General features: G+C 42.8%; 1 protein-coding gene across 6 annotated transcripts in view; it reads left to right on the top strand.

The window, feature by feature from the left end:
* Window positions 1-721: 721 nt before the first annotated feature.
* EIF2AK1 (eukaryotic translation initiation factor 2 alpha kinase 1) overlaps window positions 722-23,276 on the top strand; it is a 32,575-nt gene continuing 10,020 nt past the window's right edge. The window contains exons 1-12 of one of the 6 annotated variants that reach the window (XM_043454913.1): window positions 722-898; window positions 14,419-14,577; window positions 15,250-15,383; window positions 16,066-16,103; window positions 16,780-16,879; window positions 17,441-17,521; window positions 18,163-18,262; window positions 18,785-18,845; window positions 19,185-19,515; window positions 20,720-20,831; window positions 21,994-22,101; window positions 22,983-23,083. In XM_043454913.1, the coding sequence (XP_043310848.1) occupies window positions 763-898; window positions 14,419-14,577; window positions 15,250-15,383; window positions 16,066-16,103; window positions 16,780-16,879; window positions 17,441-17,521; window positions 18,163-18,262; window positions 18,785-18,845; window positions 19,185-19,515; window positions 20,720-20,831; window positions 21,994-22,101; window positions 22,983-23,083 (1,461 nt within the window). In that variant the 5' untranslated portion in view covers window positions 722-762. Of the gene's footprint in view, window positions 899-7,457; window positions 7,687-14,161; window positions 14,295-14,418; window positions 14,578-15,249; window positions 15,384-16,065; window positions 16,104-16,779; window positions 16,880-17,440; window positions 17,522-18,162; window positions 18,263-18,784; window positions 18,846-19,184; window positions 19,516-20,719; window positions 20,832-21,993; window positions 22,102-22,982; window positions 23,084-23,276 lie in introns of those variants that run through there. The other 5 variants (XM_043454911.1, XM_043454910.1, XM_043454914.1 and 2 more) reach the window with 5 other exon arrangements.

Here is a 23,276-nt window from a genome sequence, read left to right as displayed (position 1 = left end):
GTATAACAAAGAAAATGCCTTGAGGTAATTCCAAACGATAATAGACAAAATAATTTCAACAGTGTAAAATTTTAAAGGTTGGTTCTGGGATTCCCGGGCAGCAAATTTGTCAGCTCCCCGAGGAGCTAGTTTACAGCTGCTGGGAACAGGGAAGTATTAAATAATATTTAGTTTTCTTTCACAATTTTGTCTTTACGCTTTTATGTTTACAATCTTTGCTTACTAAGAGGAGTCATTCAAGACTTATTACAATGTTTTAAGTACTCATCTGAGCAATAAACTTATTCATTCACCCATTTAACTGCAGGGTCTTCCTTATGAGGCAATGTGTAGACCATGGAGAAAAGAAATGATGGACCAGTTAGACATGAAGAGTTCTGCTTACTTGGGCAGGAAAGACCTAAATGGGGTCTGAGGGTCAGCGGAGGGCTTTAGCCTTCTCCAGGGCAGCGGGGAGAGGCTGCCGGGAGCGAAGGCTGCGATCAAGCGGGCGGGGGCGTACCCTGCCAGCCCTGCATCCCCGGCAGCCGCCCGAGGAGATGCCCACCTGGCCGCGAGCTCTAGAGGGCCATCCACGTTGGACCAACCCTGCCCGCCATATTCGACGGGTAGGGGCGGGGCTTCAGCCAGGGCCCGCCCCCGACAGCAGAGCCCGGGAGGCCGGGGCGGGACTTCCGCCTCGCAAGGTGCCATTTCCGGATCCGGTGGCGATAGCTGCCGGGTTAGTTAAGAGCCGCGATGCACTGGCGCGTGATTTGAGTTATGGCGCGCGTATCGCCGGGGATGTTGGGGCGCAGCTCGAGGCAGAAGGGCGAGGCAGAGGGCGACCTGGCGGGGACTGTGCCTGCGCCGCCTGCCATTGACTTCTCGGCTGAGAGCTCGGACCCCAAGCGTGATGGTGAGGGACGGGCCTGGGCATCTAGGTAGAAGGAGCAGCTCGTGGGTTTTGGAGAATGTGTGTCCAGTTCACTTCCGTTAACCTTTGAGTAGAAAAGCCATAACCGTCAGAAAATCCTCTCACCTTCACCAGGAAAAGAAGAGGTGTCAGAGGAAGACTCTCCCACCCGGTTCAGAGTTACTCTGATTTGGAAAATGACGCTCAGCGCACGGCTCCTGGAGTCGTCTCCCAGGAGCCGAAACCGAAGGATCGAAGCTAACGGGAAAAAATAACGGCTTTGGGTTACAGTTACCAAGAGCTGCCCACAAATAGGTCAATTCATTTAATTCTCGTGTAACCTTGCAAGGTTGGGTGAAGTGGGATCTTTACAAATGAAGAACTGAGACAGGTTAAATAATTCGTTTAAAAATCATAGCTACTAGTGGTGGGACTCCGTGTAAACAAACTGGATACGATGTTACTTAGCGAGTTATTTGTAATATCGGAGACGCCTGTTTCTCCCTTAGCTGGAGGCATGGCCAAATTATGGACTATCAAGTTACAAAATACTATGTTACACTAAACACGGAAGTTGCCCAGGACATAGTTCGGAGTGGAAAACAAAATGCAAGTTTTGCAGAAAATGTGTTTTTAGCCATTGTTTTTGCAAAACCAAACCCTTTCAAAACAATGCTGTTCTATTGTAGTACACACTTATCTATGTAATTGAATAAAGACTGGAGTAATATACACTAAACCGACAGCTGTGTAGGGGAGGGAAGGGGGAGGCATAGGGATTTAAGAGAGTTATGGTAGAACAGAACTTTATTCTTACAAAGTTTAGTAATTTGAGAAAAAAATCTGCCTGATGATGTGAGGATACAAGGGTTATGATAATATGGACATAAAAATAGAGGTTCTCAGGGGCCTCCAAAAGGACATCAAAAGTCATTTTTAACAGTGCAGTATTTCGTTAGTCTCACGGAGCTTTGAAAAAAAAGAAAGTTACCTCAAAACTGCCCTTGTTCTACATTACATGGCTTATATTGGATGGAAACTAAGAGGCGTTAAGTAAAATTAGATATCTTTTCAAATATGCACCCTGATATTTTCAGTTGAAATATTTTATAGCTTAACTTTATAAAATGGTGATTATTATTTATATAGTTATTCATTTTTAATATTAACAACTCACTGAAATCATATATCTGACTAGCCCTATATAAAAATTGTTAAAAACACTTAACATCTCTTGCATGTTGCACTGGGGTTGACACCCCACAACTTAAAAGAGAGAAGTCCAGGGATTGAAATGGGAGTGACACACTCTTACTAGCCAGTATTCACGTTAAATCACCATTTCAGGTGTGTCTATTGACAAAAGCAATATCAAGAAAGGATTTTGGCTTGAGGATCCTTTAGTAATTGACCTTGTTTGGGGAAGTAAAGAGGAAAGCAGAAATAGATGTGCTTACCGGAAAAGTCTGTTCGTCTGGGACTTGTCATCCCACATTGGCAAGACCAGATCGAGTGAGGGTTCTGATCCTGATGACATCACAGCTGTTGCCTGGTAGCCAGGCAGATGAACAGAATCTTCAGAAGGCATTACCTTAGGCTGTTCCTTACCCTGATAAGAGGCTGGAAATCTAGTTAAGCATGTGTATTTATTATTGCTGTGTAATAAATTACCCCCCAAGCAAGCATTTTTTTCCCCCAGTTTCTGAGGGTCAGGCATCTGAGCACAGCAAAGCTTGGTGGTCCTAGCTCAGTCTCTCCTAAGGTTGCTGTCCAGCCATTGTCCTGCTGCAGACATTTTAGGGTTCTAGGGAAGAAGACTCTGCTCTAAGCATGCTTCCATGTTGGCAGGCTTGGATCCTCATCGCCTGGGCCTCGCTCACAACATGGCGTTGTGTTTCCCCCAGAAGGAGGGATGAGGGAGAGAAAGCAAGGTGGCAGTCACAGCATCTTTTAAAGTAATCTCAGACCCCTTAGACCATCAGTTCTCCATATGCTAACCATCATACAAACTAACCTTAGTACACTGTGAGTGGGAACTTGGAAAGGGTGTGAAGACATAGGCAGAGATCCGTGGGGGCCATCTGGAACGCTAGCTATCAAGGTGTCGTACCCTGGGTCAGACTCTCATGCTCCCTGAGCATCGCTAGATACCTACAGGTGGCTGGAGCTGTGAGAGTGAAAATAGAGGAATTAGAGACAAACTAGAGAAGATTGGATCCCAGTGTGTCACTTGGACAATTCCTTACCATGAGATGAATAAGTAGTTAGGAAAGATGATAAAATGGATCCAACCCTCAGTTTTACACAGTACACTAAGCACCTTATTAGTGACCTTATATACTTAAATATCTGTTTATTGATCCATCAAACAGTATCTTCTAACTCCCTATCATAGAGATGAGAAATTTATACCTTCTCCCATCTCATTACCTGCAAACATGCATGGATAGACCACTAATTTTATTAAGGTTTATAGCACTTTACCTTCTCTTTGGTAATCATCATTATTGATGTAACAGGATAATTGATAAATGTAGCTACTGGGGACATTCTCTGATGTTGCTGATGTGTCTTTCCCAATAGGTGACAAAATCCATGTGAATATCGATGTGAAGGTTTCACATTAGGGTGCTTAGTGATGGGGAAGGTGAGGGACTGGGTAGGCATTTGTGCATACACACCTGTACACACACATCCAGACACATACAAACACACGCATACTCTGCCAAAAAGAGGGGGCCTTCCTCAGGGATGCCAGCCCCCACTTTGAGATCCCCACCCCTGGCATGAAGAAGTTTCCATCTCTTTAGAAAGTTTTGTTTTCGCTTCACCAAGAGGAAAAAGCTATACTGTACATGCAGTATATGTGGGGAAGGTGGGTGAAGACCCTTTGTGTAGCCAATGGCCACCAGTTGTTGAGTCACTAAGGTTTCTGTCCCGATCCTTGTGTGACTCTGTCCCTGCTCTGGAAGCTGTGACCTCAGCAACCATCGCTGCTCTGGCCCCCTCTCATGAACGCTGAAGTCATGAGTCTTAGTCATCTGTGTGGTCCCATAGACTGCTGCGAGAGTGATGAGTGAAGACCGCAAAGGAAGCCTGGGGCAGCTCTTGAAAGGCCCTGTGGGCCTTACAGAGGAATCTAAATTTTGTTCTCACAAGGCCTGACCGGTTCTCCAGCCACTCATGCTTCCTTTCTCTTCTCCTGGCCTCTTTCTTTCTTTGAAATGAACTAAATTCATTCCTACCCTGGGTGTTTGTACTTTCTCTCAGGATACCTCCCAGGTCTTAATATTGATGATTTCTTTTTTTTAAAGAAACGTACGTTCAAAGTGTGCGTGTATGCTCAGTTGCTCAGTCACATCTGACTCTGCGACCCCATGGACTGTAGCCCACCAGGCTCCTCTGTCCATGGGATTCTCTAGACAAGAGTGGGTTGCCATGCCCTCCTCCAGGGGACCTTCCCAACCCAAGGATTGAACCTGCCTCTCCTGTGTTGCAGGTAGATTCTCTACTGCTGAGCCACTCAGCAGTAAAGCCTACAGGTACAGAGTAAGTACTCTTTATATTTTATTTCATTTTATTTTAAAATACTTTTTTATTTATTTGGCTGTGCCAGGTCTTCATTGTGGCATGCAACTTTTACCTGTAACTAGTGAAATTTGTGCATCTTCTATGTTATGGGCCTTACGGGATTCCTTTTTGGTTACTGATACGTTTAGTATTGCATGTTTATCTGTATCATGTTTCTATTTTCTTTTTTTTTAATTAATTTGTAGGCAGCCTTGATATATTCTGGCCTCTCCTTGTGGCTCAGCTGGTAAAGAATCCTGCAATGTGGGAGACCTGGGTTTGATCCCTGGGTTGGGAAGATCCCCTGGAGAAGGGAAAGGCTACCCACTCCAGTATTCTGGCCTGGAGAATTCCTACAGTCCATGTGGTCGCAAAGAGTCAGACACAACTGAGTGACTTCCATTTTCACTTTAGATATATCCTGGATATGGAATAAAAATTGACTCATGTTTTAGACTTGGACAAATGGGTGGATTATGTGCTAGTTTAAATAGATGGAAAAAAAATAGATGGAGAAGGAGAGTATAAAAGTGTTAGGAGGAACATTAAGAGTTCACTTTGAGACAAATTCGAGAAGCTTTTAAGCCATCTGAGAGAACAAGTCTGTGTTGCAGAGATACATTTGGGAGTTGTCAGGTTATTGGTGGTATGTAAACTGATAGTGATGCACGTGGTTATCTCCTGAGAATTTGGGGTGACATGACAAGAGCCCTACAAAATTACACATTTGGAGGAGGATCCAGAAAGAGATACTGAGGTGCTGCTGCTGCTGCTGCTAAGTCGCTTCAGTCGTCTCTGACTGTGCGACCCCATAGACAGAAGCCCACCAGGCTCCCCCGTCCCTGGGATGCTCCAGGCAAGAACACGAGTGGGTTGCCATTTCCTTCGCCAATGAATGAAAGTGAAAAGTGAAAGGGAAGTTGCTCAGTTGTGTCGGACTCTTAGCAACCCCATGGACTGCAGCCTACCAGGCTCCTTCGTCCATGGGATTTTCCAGGCAAGAGTACTGGAGTGGGGTGCCATTGCCTTCTCCGGATACTAAGATGAAGGACCAGTAAAACAGAGAACTAGAATTGTGTGATATTGTGGGAGCCAAGAGAGGAACGTGCACCTCCCCCCCACCCCCAATTTTTGCCTGTGTGTGGTTTCATTGCACGGTTGTACCCTAACTGCTCTTCTATTTGGAATTTGGATTTCAATGCTTTTCTATTATAAACTATACCTTGGTGGAGATATACACACACACACACACACACACACACACATATATATATATATACACACCCACACATATACATATATATATATTTGGCTTTTTTTTCTTTTGGTGGACATTCTTTATTTATCTTTTTTTCAGCACTCTGTTTGCTTTGGTTATACACCTATATATAGGTACAAGTGTGTGCCTAATTAAAAGCTTTTAACTATAAATTTCATGTCATTTTCTCGAAAGGTTGCCTTCATTATATTCCCACCAGAATGAGTTTGGTTTTTTTCTCTATTCTGGTGGTGGTTGAAAAAAGTGGTGAGAATCAGATAATGCATACCAACATTTTTAATGGTTGCAAAGTGTGCCACTGTATTGATGTTCATCATTTATCTAACCAATTATATTGTCCTGTTTTGGGTGTCATAATTAGTGTTGCAATTAATACTTTTTAAGCTAAAACTTCTTGCTCAGTCTTAACCTGTTCCTTAGGATAAATTCCCAAAAGTGGAATTGATGAATCAGAAGTATTTGCATTTTTAAAGCTCTGCACATTTATTTATAGATAAATCACCCTCCTGAAAGGCTATGCCTGGTCCATCAGCAGGGCATGGAAAGGCTAATCCCTAGTCCCTGGGAGTTATTTGAAGAACTACATCCTTAATTGCTTCTACCACGGTGAATACACCAGTAGCCTATAAGGAAGTCTTGTTCAAATACATTTTTTTTTAAAAGAGTAGATTAAAAAGAATTCATGGTGGGATCTTATTTCCCTCACCAGGAATCAAACCCTCACCCTGACACATTGGAAGGGTGGAGTCTTAACCACTGGACGGCCAGGGAAGTCCCTCAAATGCAATTCTTAAACAATACCATTTTTGCACTTGGCACTGGGGTTGAGCACACAAATCTGAAAGGAATTTTTTTTTGGCTGCGCCAGGCCCCTTGTGGAATCTTAGTTGCGACCAGGGATTGAATTTAGGCCGCGGCAGTGAAAGCACCAAGTCCTTAACCACTGGGCCGCCAGGAAACCGCCTGATTGGCTTTTTATTCCAGCTCTGCTCTCTGATCTGCGGTCTAAGAATTAACTTCCAACAGCATGGCGCCGGCGACCAAGTCATCAGAGACATCGGAGAGCAAAGAGGAGTTTTGCAGCCAGTGGCTTCAAACCACCTTTGTTGATCCGGTGTGGCCATGGGATCACTTCGAAAAGGCTGTCTAGGTTTGAAATTACCTCAGTTGAAAGTTGTCTCAAAACCAGCGGAAAATTTATTAGGCTGATTCACTCTGGAATCTGGCTGGCATTTCCCGTTTTGTGGTGACCTAACGGTTCACCCAAACAGGTTCAGTTCTCGTTGATACGAATCCTGTAGATGCTTCCGATTTTTCTAAAAAACAAAACAAAAACAATAAATGACAAAGTCACCGACGTGTCCGCAAAAAGTAAACATTTGGATCAGAGTCCCTGCAGACGCCGGATTCTTAGACTAGCACTGGAGTCCTGGCAGGAGGTGGGAGAGCGCTGACTAGCTGGGTGTTCAGGTCTCGAGGGCAGTGGAGCCGGACCGCGGGGAGCGCAGGCCTGGGTCAATCCCGGCGTAGCGGGGGGAATCCCGCCACCGCCACAGCCATGCGAGGACCAGCCCACCCGGCGCCGGCACTAGGGATGCGCCGGCGCCGGACCAGCCCATGCTTCTCTCCACGGAAGCGGGGCAAGGCCCCGAGACGGGGCGTGGCCTGAGACGGCGTCGCTCGCGGCGGGGGCGAGACAGGTCTTCCGCCTTCCGAGGGGCTACTTCCGGATCCGGTGGCGACCGCTGGAAGGGCCGAGTGCCGCGACGCCAAGCTGCCTGGCGGGAGGGCTGGCTGACAGGCGTCCCGCGCGCGCGCCCGGCGATGCCGGGGGGCGTTTCTGGGGTCGCGGAGCGCGAGGCGGAGGGCGACGCGGCGGGGGCCGTACCTGCGCCGCCCGCCATCGACTTCCCCGCCGAGGGCTCGGACCCCAAGTATGATGGTGAGGAACACGGAATGCGGCGGCCTTCCCCGCCCCCGTCCACCTTCTTTCTCTGGGCCGGCAGGTGACTGCGAGGTTCGGCCCAGGACCTGGACAAGTTGGGCTGGATCCGGGCCGGGCCTGAACGCAGCCCAGCGGTGCAGTGTCGGGGGCGGGGGGGCGGGCGGGCAGTCTGGATTAGGAGAGCTCGTATTGAAATAGTTGTCTGCAACCCGCTCGATCGTTTCCCTTTCTGCTCCGCGGTTTTCCTCTGCGGCCTCGGGGCTACCGACGCGCCAGGCTGTTTTTTTCTCTCTGGCTGTTTTCCAGCTCCAGAGCCCCGGGGCTCAGGTGATGCGCTTGAGCCTTGCAAACTAGTCGAATGCAACTTGGCAGACCCTATGCGCTGAGCAGGTTGGGTTGAGTTTTCATTGGTGGCTTCTCTTTGTCTTCTGCTTTACTTTCGCGTAGCTGAAGAGTTCTCATAGTGAAACAGTAAGGACATCATCCTCTTCTGTTAAGGAAGAAAGCGAAGTTTTCTGGAAGCTTTTGGTTACTAGGAGATAGGGCGTAAGTTCGCCAAGTGGTTCATAAAGCGAGGGGTGCTTATAACATTGAGTCTAACCAGTTCAAAATATCTAATATGTTAATGACAGTGCAGTAGGCTCTTCAGTGGCAGCCAGTTGTTTTGGCAGTTTTTTCTTTGTTCTTGAACATCCGGGTGATAGCAGGAACTTTTCCAGAATTGCAGTTGGTGTCAGAAGGGAGGGTGGTTTTGTGTGGACTGTTTACCGTTGTAACATTTGTAATTGCCTGAGCCCTTGCAGACATCAACAGAAGGATTTGTGGTGATCATGACAGCGGTATAATTTTGAGCAGAACTAAGATTAAATAGGGGCCCAAATGAAGCGTATGATAGGTAGTATTTGTTTGCTCTGCTTAGATATTGGATAATTATAAAAATAGTTAAATACTTTAAAAGTTTAATTTCCTCAGTAAATATATTGATGGTGATAGTATAAGTATCGCTATTCTGTAATCCAGTAGCAAAAAATATCCCAAGTGCTCAGAATGTATATTTTTTTAGTGAACACTTTGAAAAAAATTGAAGTATAGTTAATTTACAGTGTTGTGTTAATTTCAAGTGTACAGCAAAGTGGCTCAGCCATACACACACACACACACATATGTATGTATATTCTTTTCCATTATAGGTTGTTACAAGATATTGAGTATAATTTCTCATGCTGTAAAGTAGGTCCTCGTTTATATATAGTAGGGTTTATGGCCATTTTTAAAAATTGTGCCATAAATGAATGCATCATTGATTCAGGAAGGTTTTTACTTTGTGGTAGTTCAAATAGAGTGATTATAGAGAATATACGTTAAGTTGAAGCCTGGAACAAATATTAACATGTTGCAGGGGATTTAAAGGTGCAAGCTGAGTTGAAAAGGTCTCAATTTATTCCATAAATTCTTCAATTTTCACCCTTATTACTACCTACCATTCTTGATAAGGAGAAACGAAAGGAGACTGTGATAGTGATTTGGGTAGGCTCTTAGCATAGGACAGTTGTAAGATAATTATTTTTAAGGGAAAAACTGATTTTTTCCCACGTGTATCATATTCTAAGAGCTCGGTAATACATAAAGCGTTATGTCGAAGTCCTTGCTGTAAACAGGCAGGTCTGTTCTGTAACACTGTGATAAGGTTTTCTGCACGCTGAAGATTATTCTTGAAGGGAGTGATCTTCGATAAGCTTCTAAAAATTTCCTTCTCCTTTGGTTACTCATGATACCGCTGTATTTACATATTGCCTTTTCTTTCACAGAGAAGAAAAGAGAAGCCCAGAGGGTCCAGACCTACACTGTCTTTTTATATGGAAGGTTAGATCTGTGAGAAATCCTAGTTTCATTTCTTTTTTTTTTTTTTCCTAGTTTCATTTCTTGATATAAAAACAGAATTGGTAGATGACTTCTCAGCGAGTGTCTGTGCTGATGTGAGGAGGTTACTGTGCCCAACAGTGGTAGCGTTAGAAAAGTCACAGTCTGTATGTAGCCAACGCCTGTGTCCTTTACAGCTCATCTAGTAGGGATTCTCCTCCAACCATCATCATCAGTCTTTGATCAAAGTTTTTGCATGTTTTTTCCCCACCCCTGTGGAAAAGCTCGCATTAGAAGGAGGGCCAACAGTAAGCCTATTGGCAGGCTCATTAATTTTTCTTCTCTCATCTGACACAGGTATTTCTGAATTTTTACCTCTGATTAATCCTTCACATTCTTTAATTTGGATCATACTTTCCTCAGGAGGTTGAATCAGATGATTCCTTTCCTGTTTGTCTTACTCCCCTCTTACTTGGCAGAATTCTAGAACTCTAATTCACACTGGGCCTGGATCTTATTTCTTCCTCTTTTATGGGAGAACTTGACCTCATCTTTCCTTTCAGCCCCTTACCTCTTTTCTCTGGACCGTAACTGTGAAGTGAGAGACTTTCAGCCTTCACCTTCATTTCCTGTCAGTTTTACTCCTTCCTGTGTTTGTGTGTCTGTTCATCATCTTTTTTTTTTCATTTTTTACCATCTTCTTTTTAAAGTTATCACTTTCTTATTAGGTTCAGTTGACTCTGATGAGCAACCATTTTTTTTGTTGTTTTTTATTAAAAAGTAGAATTTTCTTATCATAGAGGATAGGGATAAGGGTATATAGAAGCAGAAAACACTCCTAAAAAAAAAAAAAAATCTCACCACTGTTGGCAATTCAGTACTTAAAAAATTTTTTTTCACATTATAGAATATGTTGAAAAGGTAGAGAAGTCTGAAGAAGAAACTAAAAAAGCCATGATCTCATCCCCAGAGGTTACTGTTTGTAATTTCCATTTACAAGCAGTACGTTTTGGTTTAGCTAGGGACAACTTTTTGGGTGAATTTTGCATTTAAAATATTTGTCAAAGAAAGGTATTCTGAATAGATTAAAGATTTCTATCAGAGTATGATAGAAACATTGTCTGAATAGGATAAAAATTTAGAGAAAGCATCAGAAAATTTAAAGGCATAATGGAAAGAGAGGGGAAAGTTCCCTTTACTCCCATCTCTGAGGAGACCTCACTGCTAAAAACTTGGTGTTTTTATTTGTAGTGTTTCCTGAAAGGTGCTATATACCAGGTAGATGCCTAGATACTAGTGGTCAAACAGGCAGACTATAAAACTGCTGCTCACTGTAATTTCACTCTGTAGTTTCTGTCGATGTGTCATTGAAAACACAGGGGGGCAGAGATTTTTGGCTGTTTTGATCTTTCTATTCTTTTTGTGTATATAGATCAATATAGCTATAAAATAAATATATTTTAAAATTGTGATCATAGTCTGATAAGCAGGTTGCTTTTTAAATGTGAATTTGTGGACTTCCCTGGTGGTCCAGGGGTTTAAGACTCCGCCCTGCAATGCAGGGAACATGGGTTCAATCCCTAATCTGGGAAGATTCCACATGACTTGGGGCAACTAAGCCTATGCACCACAGGTACGGAGCCCAAGCTCTAGAACCCGGGAGCTGCAACTACTGAAGCCCGAGAGCCTAGAGCCTGTGCTTCACAACGAGAGAGGCCACCACAATGAGAAGGCTAAGCACCAGAGAAAGCTCACGTGCAGCAACGAAGACCCAGCACAACCAAAAATAAAATAAAATAATTAACTTAAAAAAAAAAAAATTTAAAAATTAAAAAAAAAAAATGTGAACTTGTATTACCATTTTCTTGTGATAAATTAGCCTTTAAGAATGTTATTTTAAGATGATCACATTCTGTACTATCATTTATTTAATCTTTGCTGTTGTTGGAAAACAAGATTGTCTTTTTTTTTTTTTTTACCATTAGATATAATACAAGGTTTGACCTCTACTTGATATATGTATTCATAAATCTTTGTTAATACATGATTATTTCTTTAGAATAGATCTGTGGAAGTGGGGTTTGTTTGGTCAAAGAAAACATTTTTTTAAAAAGTTTTGATGTATTTTGCTAAAATGGTGACCAGAAAGGTTGTGTTGGTTTGTATGAAACTGTCTTGCCTCACCTTCATTAGCTTTACTAATATATGTAGCTAATAAATTAGTTACTAATTTATGTTCTGCTTCTTTTTGTTTTTTTAAAATTTTTATTTGAGTATAGTTGATTTACCAGGTTGTTTTAGTTTCAGGTGTACCACAAATGGACTCAGTTATACAGGTACAGATATTCATTCTTTTTCAGATTCTTTCCCCATATAGATTATTGCAGAATATTGAGTAGAGTTCCCTGTGCTATACCATAGGTCCTTGTTGCTTGGCCTACTTCTTTGACTTGCTACATTGTTATTTATGATTATCTTTCTGTATAGGACCATTTATTGATACAACAGGTACATAGTATTCTAGGTATATAACTTAACAAATTTTCAGTACTTTGAGGTGTTGCCCAGATCACCTTGGACATATGTATTTGCTGTGCTTTCTTTATTTCCTTGGTTTATCTTTCCAAAAGTAGAATTGCCGGGTTAAGGTTTGCACATTTGAAATTCTACAGTGTATTGCCAAAGGTTGTAGACACTTACCCCCTTGGGTTTGAAGGTGTCAAGTTTTCTGTGCTCTTAACCATACCAAGGATTCCAGACTTTAATTACCAATCTGTGGTTGCCAAGGGGAAGGGTTTGTGGGAGGAATGAAGTGGTAGGTTTGGGTTAGCAGATAAGCTTTTACATATAGAATGAATAAACAAAGTCCTTCTGTATCACACAGAAGAACTGTATTCAGTATGCTATAATAAACCATAATGAAAAAGAATGTTAAAGAAAATATATATGTATGTATAACTAAATCACTTTGTTGTATAGCAGTGATTAATCCAACATTGTAAATCAACTATACTTCAATAACAATAAATTTTTAAAAAGTTGTCAATCTGATGGCACTGTTTCCAAACTCTGGTACTGTGGTTATTTTACTGTTTATGTGTTACACATAATCTAAGGTCCTCCGTTTCATAATATGTATGTATTACTTACTAGCTATGTTAAGCCTTTTTGAATTTTAACTGTGCTTCATTTTCTTACTAGCGTGTAAGCGCTCTTTATAAATATTGTCGCCTTTTCTTTCCTGACACATACAGTACAGATTACTGTGTCTGATTTTGTGGTTCATGTTTTAACTTGAAGATACCTTTGTCTATGGAGATGTTTTTACATGGCACATTTTCCATTCTTTTTCTTTCTCATACTCAGATAATAATTATTCATTTAAAATGAATAGCACATCACCATTCATGCAGGTCTTTTTTGAGCCCACCTACAGGTCAGAGAGGAAATTGGTGAATGAACTCTCAATTTGAAAAACCTCGGCTCTTCCAGGACCTTCAGTGGTTTATAGAGAAGCTCGGAGCAGAGTGTGGAATGGGGACGATTTTGTTAATAGAAGGTGTAGGGTACAATGGGCCCTTTTCTGCAGAGTATTTCCAGCTGACTGGGTCAGTAGCTTTTGAGAGTTTGAAGTGCCTCATCTTTCCTCCAGCAGCTCCTCTTACCAGGTTTCACTCTCATTAACCTCTCCTTCCCATTCCTAGTATTTGAATCCTGGCTAGTCCATTTCTTTCTTATCATCTCTGGGACTTGTTCTTTCCTCCACGTTTCTTCACTTAATTCCTCTACTAGGCTCATCCTGACTTGGTGTTGATGTTTGCGTGTCTCCTTCCAGGCTCCCCGTCACGTGTCCGGAACAGTTTCCTCACTGTTTCCTGCATTGTGTTTTTGACCTATTAAATGATGTGTTTAATAAACGGTGCATGAGAACTTAGGACTTTCTGCTGTAAGTGCCAACTCAGCTGCCGGCTTGATCTTGTTTAGTAGAAGGAGGATAGGCTTGGGAGTCTGTCTGAGATGCCTGCTTACTTGTTCCTCAACCTGTCAATGCAGCGTCTGCATCTGTAAAATGGGAATGGTCACATAGGGTTTGTCCTCACATGAGGACTAAATGAGATCTTGCATATAAAACACATGGTCCAAACGTATGTAGCACACACTCAGCATAAAGGTTCCATCCTTCCTCCCTTTCCTTTTCTTCACGGCCAGACTTCTGGTACTTCTGGTTGGAAGGAAGCCTGTTCCTGCTTGTTTGCTTGCTGAAATATTTATTTTCCATTTATTCATTTCTACCTTTGCACACATCATCACTAACCAAAACTTCCTCCTTGCCTGCAGTGGCATCTTTCTGCTAGTGCTTCCAGACTTGCAGATTTCAACTCAAAGCTCAATTCCAGATACTCTGTCTTGATTAACCCCAGTCACCTAATGTTTTGCTTTTTATTTCCTTAAATTTAAGTAGAGTCTTTTGCTAATTAGCATATGCTTTTTCTTTCATTGTGAGACATGCTTGTTGTTGTTCAGTCGGTAAGTTGTGTCCAACTTTGTGTGACCCCATGGACTGCAGCACGCCAGGATTCCCTGTCCTTCGCTGTCTCCTGGAGTTTGTTCAAACTCATGTGCATCGAGTCGGTGATGCCATCCAGCTGTCTCATCCTCTGTCGCCTCCTTCTCCTCCTGCCCTCAGTATTTTCCAACTTCAGGATCTTTTCCAACAAGTTGGCATTGGATGGTCTTCCCAACAGGTGGGCAGAGTATTAGAGCTTCAGCTTCAGCATCAGTCCTTGCAATGTATACTCAGGGTTGATTTCCTTTCGGATTGACCGGTTTACCATTTCTTAGATTTTTTTTTCCTGTTTTCACTTGCAGAGTCTGATGTTCCCGCAGAACTCCAGGTGCTGAAAGGGCCCCTGCAGCAGCCCACCTTCCCTTTTGCAGTTGCCAACCAACTCTTGCTGGTTTCTCTGCTGGAGCACCTGAGCCATGTGCACGAGCCAAACCCACTTCGTTCCAGACAGGTGTTTAAATGTTAGTAAGAATGAATTAACTTTGCTAAATGAAACTTGTACAGATTCTATGTTGTTTGATGCCATGGGTCTGAGAGGCAGCCTTGTATAAAAATTTGAAATAAACCTTAATAATACATCTTGTAAATTTATTTTGTATTTTCCTTTGGGTAATTCCTTATGAATGTCGTTGCTGGGAACCCCAAAAAAGATTAATCACCATAAAATTGTGTGTATCTGAGTAAATAAAAGGTAGGTCTTTTTGATTTACAATGTGATAATTCATATAGTTTTTGAAGATCTGTTATGGTTTAGTTGGTGAGCAGATACGTGAAAATCCCAGGTACTGATTCTGAACCTGTTCTTGACCAAAACGCTGAAACAGTTGTGACCAGTTGTCTTGACCCTCCAGCTGGGTGTCTTACAGTTCACTCCTGACACTGTTTCCCTGAAGTTCGAGTCAGCTCCCACAGTTGAAGGGCTTAGTCCACAAGACTGTCCTCATTTCAGATGCCAGTTGCAAGCAGGAGGTCCCTGGGTGGTTGGGTTACCCATGCTTGTGGCTGACTTGGTTCCAAATTGGGGGTTCCTGTTGCCCCTCAGGTTTGATAATTTGCTGTGACAGCTCACAGCACTCAGGGAGACATTTTATTGCTGGCCTTTCTAATAATTGTTTTCCATGTTCTTCTTACAGTACTTTGTCAGACCTTTATCAAAATGGGGCTACTGTCGTCCTTCACCTGCAGCGATGAGTTCAGCTCGTTGCGGCTACATCACAACAGAGCTATTACGCATTTGATGAGGTCAGCTAAGGAGAGAGTTCGCCAGGTAAGCACTGAGAAATAAATGTACTCGGTGTGTGACAAAAAACATCCTAATTTTAAGAGAATTATATTTTAAAGCATTATGAAAACCTGATTATAATGTGTTTTTTTTAATATATATGTAACAGGTTTAATATTAACTTTGTTTATTCAACAGGTATTTATTGAATGGCTATTGTGTGTTAGGCTGTCTTATAGGAGCTGGGTTCAGGTAGTGAACAAAATAAAAGTCCCTGCCCTCAGGGAGCTTATGTTCTGATGAGGAGGCAGTAAACAATAGAAAAAGAAACACACGGGGTGTTAGTTGGTGGTGTTAAGAAGAAACATAAAGGAGTAGAGGGCTTTGAAAATGTTGGGAGGCGCTGTGTGAACTCTACATAGCGTATTGGAGTGGGCATTGCTGAGATGAGAGGCAGGAGCTGAAGTTGAGGACTGAGCCATGCAGAGGGGTCTCAGCCTGGTCTTTGGGTGGCAAGAATATAGTTTATTCATGAGTGATCTTTCAGGGAGAAATCTTTAATTGCAAACTCTTAAGTGATATCGAAAAAGCCATTGGATGGGTGGGTGTATTTTTTTAAATGTTAATTTGAGCATTAGGAAGTAGTAATACAACATTGAATTTTGGTAGATTCCTTATTCCATGAAATTTTCAAAATGTTTTTTAAAAAATAATTTTTTGGTTTTAGGGTCCTTGTGAGGATAATTCTCATATCCAGAAGATCAGGTATGTGTTGAATACTTTTATGACTGTGTAAGAGGTAAACTGATCCAAAAGAAATCAGTATTGAGAAGTAATCCTGAATTAATCAGAAATTAGTATTGGGATTAAAAATAATGTAGTTAGGGTAGTTCATGAAAGTTAAAAGCTTTGTAAGATTTCTCATTCTCTTTTTGACCCTCCCCCAATTCCTTAGGGATTCTGTAAGCCCCGCCCTTAATTCAGAGCACTGACATCCAGTCCCTGTTAGGGGAACACCACTGAATTTCAACTTCATGTAGGAAATGCTAGTTTAAAACCTGTAATTTGTTCTGAATCATTAAGAAATTTAAGTAAATTTGTTGCTGAACTCAACTAGTCAGCTGCTGCCTGTTAGTCATCTTTAGAATTCCTGTTTTAAAACAATAATAATTTCTAGTTGGAATACTAATTGCTGGTAAAATACTTAAAATTAGGTTAACGATCCCCTTGCTATCTCTGTTATGCTATTGATTTGCTTATTAGCAGATGCTTTCTTCATAGAGAATGAAGAATTTCATTTTAGCTCATCCTTTCCAAATCATTCCTGCTTAGTGATAAACGAGGTTTCCCAGGACAGTAATACAGTGAGCATGACCTATCTTAGAATGTTGTGGTTCTCTCATGTTTTGGCATTGATTGATTGGTTATGTTTAACTTTCAGAGCAAGGGAAGTAGCCTTTGAAGCACAGACCTCACGTTACTTAAATGAATTTGAAGAGCTAGCCGTCTTAGGAAAAGGTGGATATGGAAGAGTATACAAGGTGGTTTTCCACATATTTGTTCTGACTTCCTCTAAACAACGTATTGTATTTGAAGGTGTTTTCATTGTCATTTAAAGTGCTCAAAGGAAATTTCCAGAAATTGTGTATTTTTTTATTAAGATTTGTCATTTGTTAAGGATGTGGGCAGGTTTTAAGTTTTTCCTAACCATGTTGGTTATTTAGGGGGAGTCTGGAAACCTTTTGAGTTTTGTTCTATGGTTAATTTTTATTTAAAAATGTATTACTTGAAACAGTTATTTATGCTGCTGTGTTTTTCACAGAGCTTTTTTGCGAACATCCCCATTCTTCAAACATAGAGCTTCTAGGAGTTGGACTCTCTGTCCAACTCTCAGAACCACGACATTCTCAGTACTTGAAAAAACTTTTAGTCTGGCTGACTGTGGCTGACTTCCCTAAATGTAGTTAAGAGGATTCACATCTGTAGTGTAATTTTATCTCTTTGGCTAGTTTGGATTATCTAAGGTCAAGTTGAAAAGAACTGTCTTTGTTCAGTTGGAATTTAATGGTATAGTTTACTTTGTCTTTTCATCTACATTTTAGGTCAGGAATAAATTAGATGGTCAGTACTATGCAATTAAAAAAATCCTGATTAAGGGTGCAACTAAAACAGATTGCATGAAGGTATGATTTAAAACATTTACTTATTTTGAATAATTGAGTATTTAGGTCCTTTTGAAAGAGTTTGTGTGTGTGTGTGTGTATTTGGCAAATAGTAGGTTGTATGGTTTAACAATTTACTAAGAATGCATTACAGTAAAATAAACATCAAGACTTAATTTTTTTATAGGCACTTCAGATTGACCACATTTCTGGGTCATTGCTGGGGAAGTTAATTTTTTAAGTAAACTATTTATATATAATATGTAACAGGTTTGTTAGGAAAAAGACAGATGCTCAATTCAGGTCCAGCTCCTCCCTGACATGCTGGGTGGTCCTGAGCAAATGACCTAGTCCTCTAAGCCACTTCTGTCTCTTGCTCTTGAAATAGTGGTGACAAGTATGGTTTATTTACCTTGGAGGGCTGGACTTAACTTGTAGGAATGAAGTGAGAGAATGCTTATGTATGAACCATGAGAAGTGTAAAGTACCATACGCATGTAAGGTTTTTAGTTGCTAAACAACTGCATTTTTGTCCCACAAAACTATTCCCATCATTTTAAGATCGTTTAGATTCCTCGTACAGAGGGAACAAGTCATTTTACCCCATAAACATATAACAGATTTGTCAGTAGAAGTCAGCTCTGAGTATGTATCTTCTCCAGGTCCTGCGGGAGGTTAAGGTGCTGGCCGGTCTTCAGCATCCTAATATCGTTGGCTATCACACGGCCTGGATAGAACACGTTCACGTGGCCCACAGGCAAGGTGAGCAGCTTTAGAAGACACAGTTGAAGGGCTGGTGAATTTTGGCCTACGGGCCTGCCTCTCTTGCACATTCCACAAGCTGATATATTTTTTTTTTAAAGAGTTAGAAGGAATCAAAGGAAGAATATTTTGTAAGGATTATGTGAAATTCAAATTTCTTTGCCAATAAGAAAAGTGTGTGAGAACCGAGCCTCACAGGAGTGCATCCGCCCCCGCTGCTTTGGCACTCCACAGCAGAGTGGCATGGGGCAGCGGAGCCCCCGGGGCCCACAGAGCCTGAAATGTTTACTGTGGGTCCTGGCCCGTGAGTTCACAGGGCCCTTGTATAGGTGAACAGCTCTGTGTTTATCTGTCCTAAAACCCGCCAGTCATTTGACTAAGCTCGATGTATTTGCATTTTACCAGAAGGGCATGACATTTTTAACTTGTAGTCTCATTTGGTATTAGTTACATATCTTAGCACTGCCTTTGACTATAAATTAGAAAGCTGAGCAGCTTTGAAGACTCTTTTTTTCTCTTCAGCAGATAGACTTTCTCTCCAGTTGCCATCCCTGGAAGTGATCTCTGACCAGAAAGACCCGAGGTACGCGTGGGCTGCTGCATCTTTTCATGCAGTAGACGTTAACGTCCTGTCACCTCCTTGGGTTGCCTTTTGCAACCAAGGAGCTCAGGAGTGTTTTAGACTTTCTTCTTTTCTTTTCCTTCTTCTTATTTTTATTACAAAATGTTAAACTGTCTTCTTTCTCCTCTCAAGTGTTTCCTGTCAGTATTTTTAAGTAATTACTACTGCTAGACAGATTGGCTGTCTTTTTTTGTTAGTTTACCAGTAAGATATACATACAGCCTGGAAGGAACAGTTGAGGTAGTACTCTTGACCTTTTTTTACATTGATTTTTATCTTTACTTTTTTTTCCCTCTGCAGCGCTCATTATGAGGTTAAAAGTGATGGAAGTAACAGCTCATCCATTATTTTTGCCGAATTGACCTCAGAAGAAGAAAAATCCTTACGAGAACCTGGTGTTGAAGACAATCAGAATAATGGATTGGTGAACTACAGCTCCAGTGTAGTCGCCAGAGATGCTGGTGACTTCGAATCCTCACTTGAGCTCCGCGAAAGTGATGTGACTGATGGGTCTTCCAGACCCATTGTTGGGCGTCGGCTGCCGCTTCGGCATAGCTCTGACCCAGAGGAGAACTTCACATCCACTGAGGAATCTTCTGAAGAAAACCTCAACATGTTGGGGCAGACAGAGGTAGGTACCTTTCCCAGGAACTGCAGATCTGCTGTTTCCTGGTGGTGATGGCGTGGAGCCCTGTGGTTAGATCTGGCCGCCCCCTTCCGAGGCTGGCTCCCTCCTTGGCTTCTCCTCCCCATTTCTCCCGTAGCGCTCCGGTCCTCGTGGTCTGTGTCATTCCTCTTGTCCCCCCTAACCCGCGGCCCTGGTGTTTGGCCTCCTCTCCTTCCCGCAGTTAATGCGCGCCCTTTCATGACCTCCTTGCCCGGGCCCGTTCCTTCTCTAGACGTTTCATATGTATACCTCGGGGTGGGAAGTATCACGCACACTCTGTTTTTGTGGTATGTTAGCTTCCTACTCTCAAAATGTATTTATGGAGAAAGATTTTCTGTCTTTTGGAATCTGACTTTAGAAGACTGTCCTAGTGGGGTCACCTGGTCATCTTTCAGGGTCTTATTACACTAGTTAGGATTCCACTGACAATGCTTGTGAGACCCCCACGTGCTCTCACCTTCACTGAGTAACATTAACAGGGTCTACCCATAGTCTGTCGTGTTGGGATCATAAAACTTTAGACACCATCCATATATTCACGTAGAATTAATTCTGGCTGTCCAGGAACACGAGGCTCTGTGCATGTGTTTTCAACGAAGCACAAAATTTGGAGTAGGTCCCCTGAATTTTAAAGGAGTTGAGTGTAAAGGACTTTTCATCAGAAATCCTTTCATTGCTCTGTAATACATTTGAAAGTCTTTCTGAATGGGCTGCAGTGAGCTTAATTGTTGCTTACTTTTTTCTTAGACAAATGGTTAATTTCCGTTCCACTGAAGTCAGACAAAGCGGGTGTACACTCTGGGGTATCCATAGAGTGGTGGAATACCATACAGTCAGTCCGATACTCTATCTTAGCTTTAAAAACTATATCGTGAGAGCAGACTAAACAGCTTTGGGCCCACGGCCTCTGTTACATTTGAGAGCTTCTTCCGTTTGCCACCTACCTAAGCCCAGCTGGGCCTACCCTCCGCCACTCGGTGATGACATCCCCTCTTCGGTATTGCTGTATTCCTCCCATCCCCTTCACTCTACCTCGGGCTTCTTGGGTAGGCCTGTCTGTCCAAGCGCTCTGCGCACAGCCGACAGCCCAGCCCTCGGCCCAGAGCTGGCGGGGAGCCTATGGTGACCGCCATCTGCAGATGGGCGCCTGCTCCGTGTCGCCCCCTAGGTGCAGTACCGCCTGATGCTGCACATCCAGATGCAGCTCTGCGAGCTCTCGCTGTGGGACTGGATCGCCGAGAGAGACGGCCGGGGCCGGCAGAGTGCGGAGGAGTCCGCCTGTGAGTACCGCGGCTGTCCCAGGGCCTGGCCAGGAGAGACAGGCAGGCAGATCGTCTGCTCCGGATGCTTGAGATTGGGGGGAGAAAAGAAAATCACAGTCTTAAAAGCAAGTAGGTTGTTTGGAAGTTACTCAGACGATTAAGAATCTGCCTGCAATGCGGGAGACCCGGGTTTGATCCCTGGGTCAGGAGGATCCCCTGGAGAAGGAAATGGCAACCCACTCCAGTTTTCTTGCCTGGAGAATTCCAGTGACAGATTAGCCTGGCGGGCCATAGTCCACAAGGTCGCCAAGAGTTGGACACGATGGAGGGAGTAACATTCACTGTCATAGATACATAGTTTGCTAATATTTAAGAGTAATACGGTGGCTCAGATGGTAGAGGATCCGCTTACAGTGCGGGAGACCTGGGTTTGATCCCTGAGTTGGGTGGATCCCCTGGAGAAGGGCATGGCAAACCACTTCAGTATTCTCGCCTGGACAGCCCCCATTGGCAGAGGAGCCTGGTGGGCTATAGCCCATGGGGTCACGGAGAGTCGGACACGACTGAGTGACTAAGCACACAGCACAGGAGTAATGTGCTAGAATTTGGGTTAGGGATTTCAGGTAGAAAAGGTCTTTAAAATGTTTTTAAGGGAAAAAATTTAAATATTTTATTTTAGCTTTTTAGCCTGAAAATGTGACACTTTTACAACAAGAGACCTTGAAAGAAACCCTTACAAAAGGGTATGTAGTCAGAAGTTTGTCTCCCTCAAGATCCAGAGCACACCCCCCGCCCCCCCCGCCCCTGCAGTTCTAGCATATCCTCTAGAAATAACTCCGTTAGGTTAATGTTTGTAAAATATTACCACACTGGTTCTCAACTTAGGCTGCACATTGAAATTACCTGGGGAACATTACCTCATGTCGATAAAAAAGAATAACTCTGCAGTGGGAAACCTGACAGACACCCTCTAAGCTGGTGTTCAAGGTCAACGTCAGCAGTGATAACTCATGTCGCTAGTATGTGCCCTTGAGAAGAGCTGAGGGGAAGGGCAGCGTATCTCTGTGGTCTTCCTCCCCAGAGCCCATAACCCCATTCTAATCACGAGATAAACACAGACACATCCCAGTTGAAGGACTTTCTACAAAACACCTGACCAGTACTTCTCAAAACTGTCAAGGTCATCATAAACAGGAAAAGTCTGAGACCAGAGGACCCTCAAGAGGCATGACAACTAATTGTAATGTGGTGTCCTGGATGGAGTCCTGGAACAGAAAAAGGACATTAGGTAAAAACTAGGGAAGTCTGAATGACCCATGGACTCTTAGCAGGGTCGGTGCACCAACTGTGTCAAATGTACCAGACTGATGTAGGTGCTGACAGCAGGGGAGCTGGGTGTGGGGCAAGTGGGCACTGTCTCCTCAGTTTGTCCATCTAAGACTGTTTTTTCTTAAAAGTGAAATCCTTTTTAAAAAGGATGTTGTCTGAACCCACAGCAATAACTTTTATATAATTGGTCTTGGTTAGGGCTTGGCCTTTGGTCTATTTTGTGAAAATTCTCTTGTTGATTCTAACGTGTGGCCAAAGTTGAAATTCACTATTATAATAGATTATCAAAATAAGGGATGCGAATGACTTAATTTTAGGCAAAGACTCAACTAAGTATAATTAGTCATTTGCTGTTCACTCCTAATGACACCGGGACCCTTTACTTGGACTAAAACACAGGTTAGTTGGCCTACTCAGAATCTTAAGACTGGCTTCCAGCAGAGAGGAGGACATGCAGCGTCTCTCTCCAGTGGCTCCTCAGTGTCCCTGTTTCCCATGAAACTAGAACGTGCCAGACTCGGCTCAGTTCAGCCGTGGCCGGTGGTGCCCGGGGAATCCTGAGGGCCCCGCAGGAGTTGCGTGTGTCCTTGTCCTCTGCGTGTGCGATGTAGTGCTGTGTGCTCATCTCTGTGGGCGGAGCGTGGCTCACCCCAGCCCTGTGAGCCGCTGATGTCACAGCTTCTGCTTGGGAAATGAGTCCTTAAGGAAGTGCTGAAAATCTGAATGTTGTATCAGTGTCACATGTTAATGTATTTGTAACCGCATTCATTACATTTTGATGTTAATGAGTGAAAAACTATTAGAAAAGTGAAACTTTTTTTTTTTTTTTTTAACTTCAAGGTCCTTATGTTATGGCCAGTGTTGCAACAAAAATTTTTCAGGAATTGGTGGAAGGTGTATTTTACATACATAACATGGGAATTGTACACAGAGATCTGAAGGTAAGAGGGGGAGATTCAACCATTGACAGCTGCTTACTGGGATGCCTTGGGTATCAGTTCACTGAATTAAATGAGACTGTGTACCTTTGTTCATTTACCTCGGAGGTTATCATTACATTTATATTACATAAGTCCTCATTCCATAGGTCTGGAACATGAAAACTTGAAGTAAAATTTAAAAGGAATACTCTTT

Source organism: Cervus canadensis, chromosome 32 (assembly GCF_019320065.1).
Source record: "Cervus canadensis isolate Bull #8, Minnesota chromosome 32, ASM1932006v1, whole genome shotgun sequence".
Lineage (NCBI taxonomy): Eukaryota > Metazoa > Chordata > Mammalia > Artiodactyla > Cervidae > Cervus > Cervus canadensis.
Note: the sequence above shows the minus strand (reverse complement) of the source record. Positions and strands in the feature narration are given on the sequence as shown.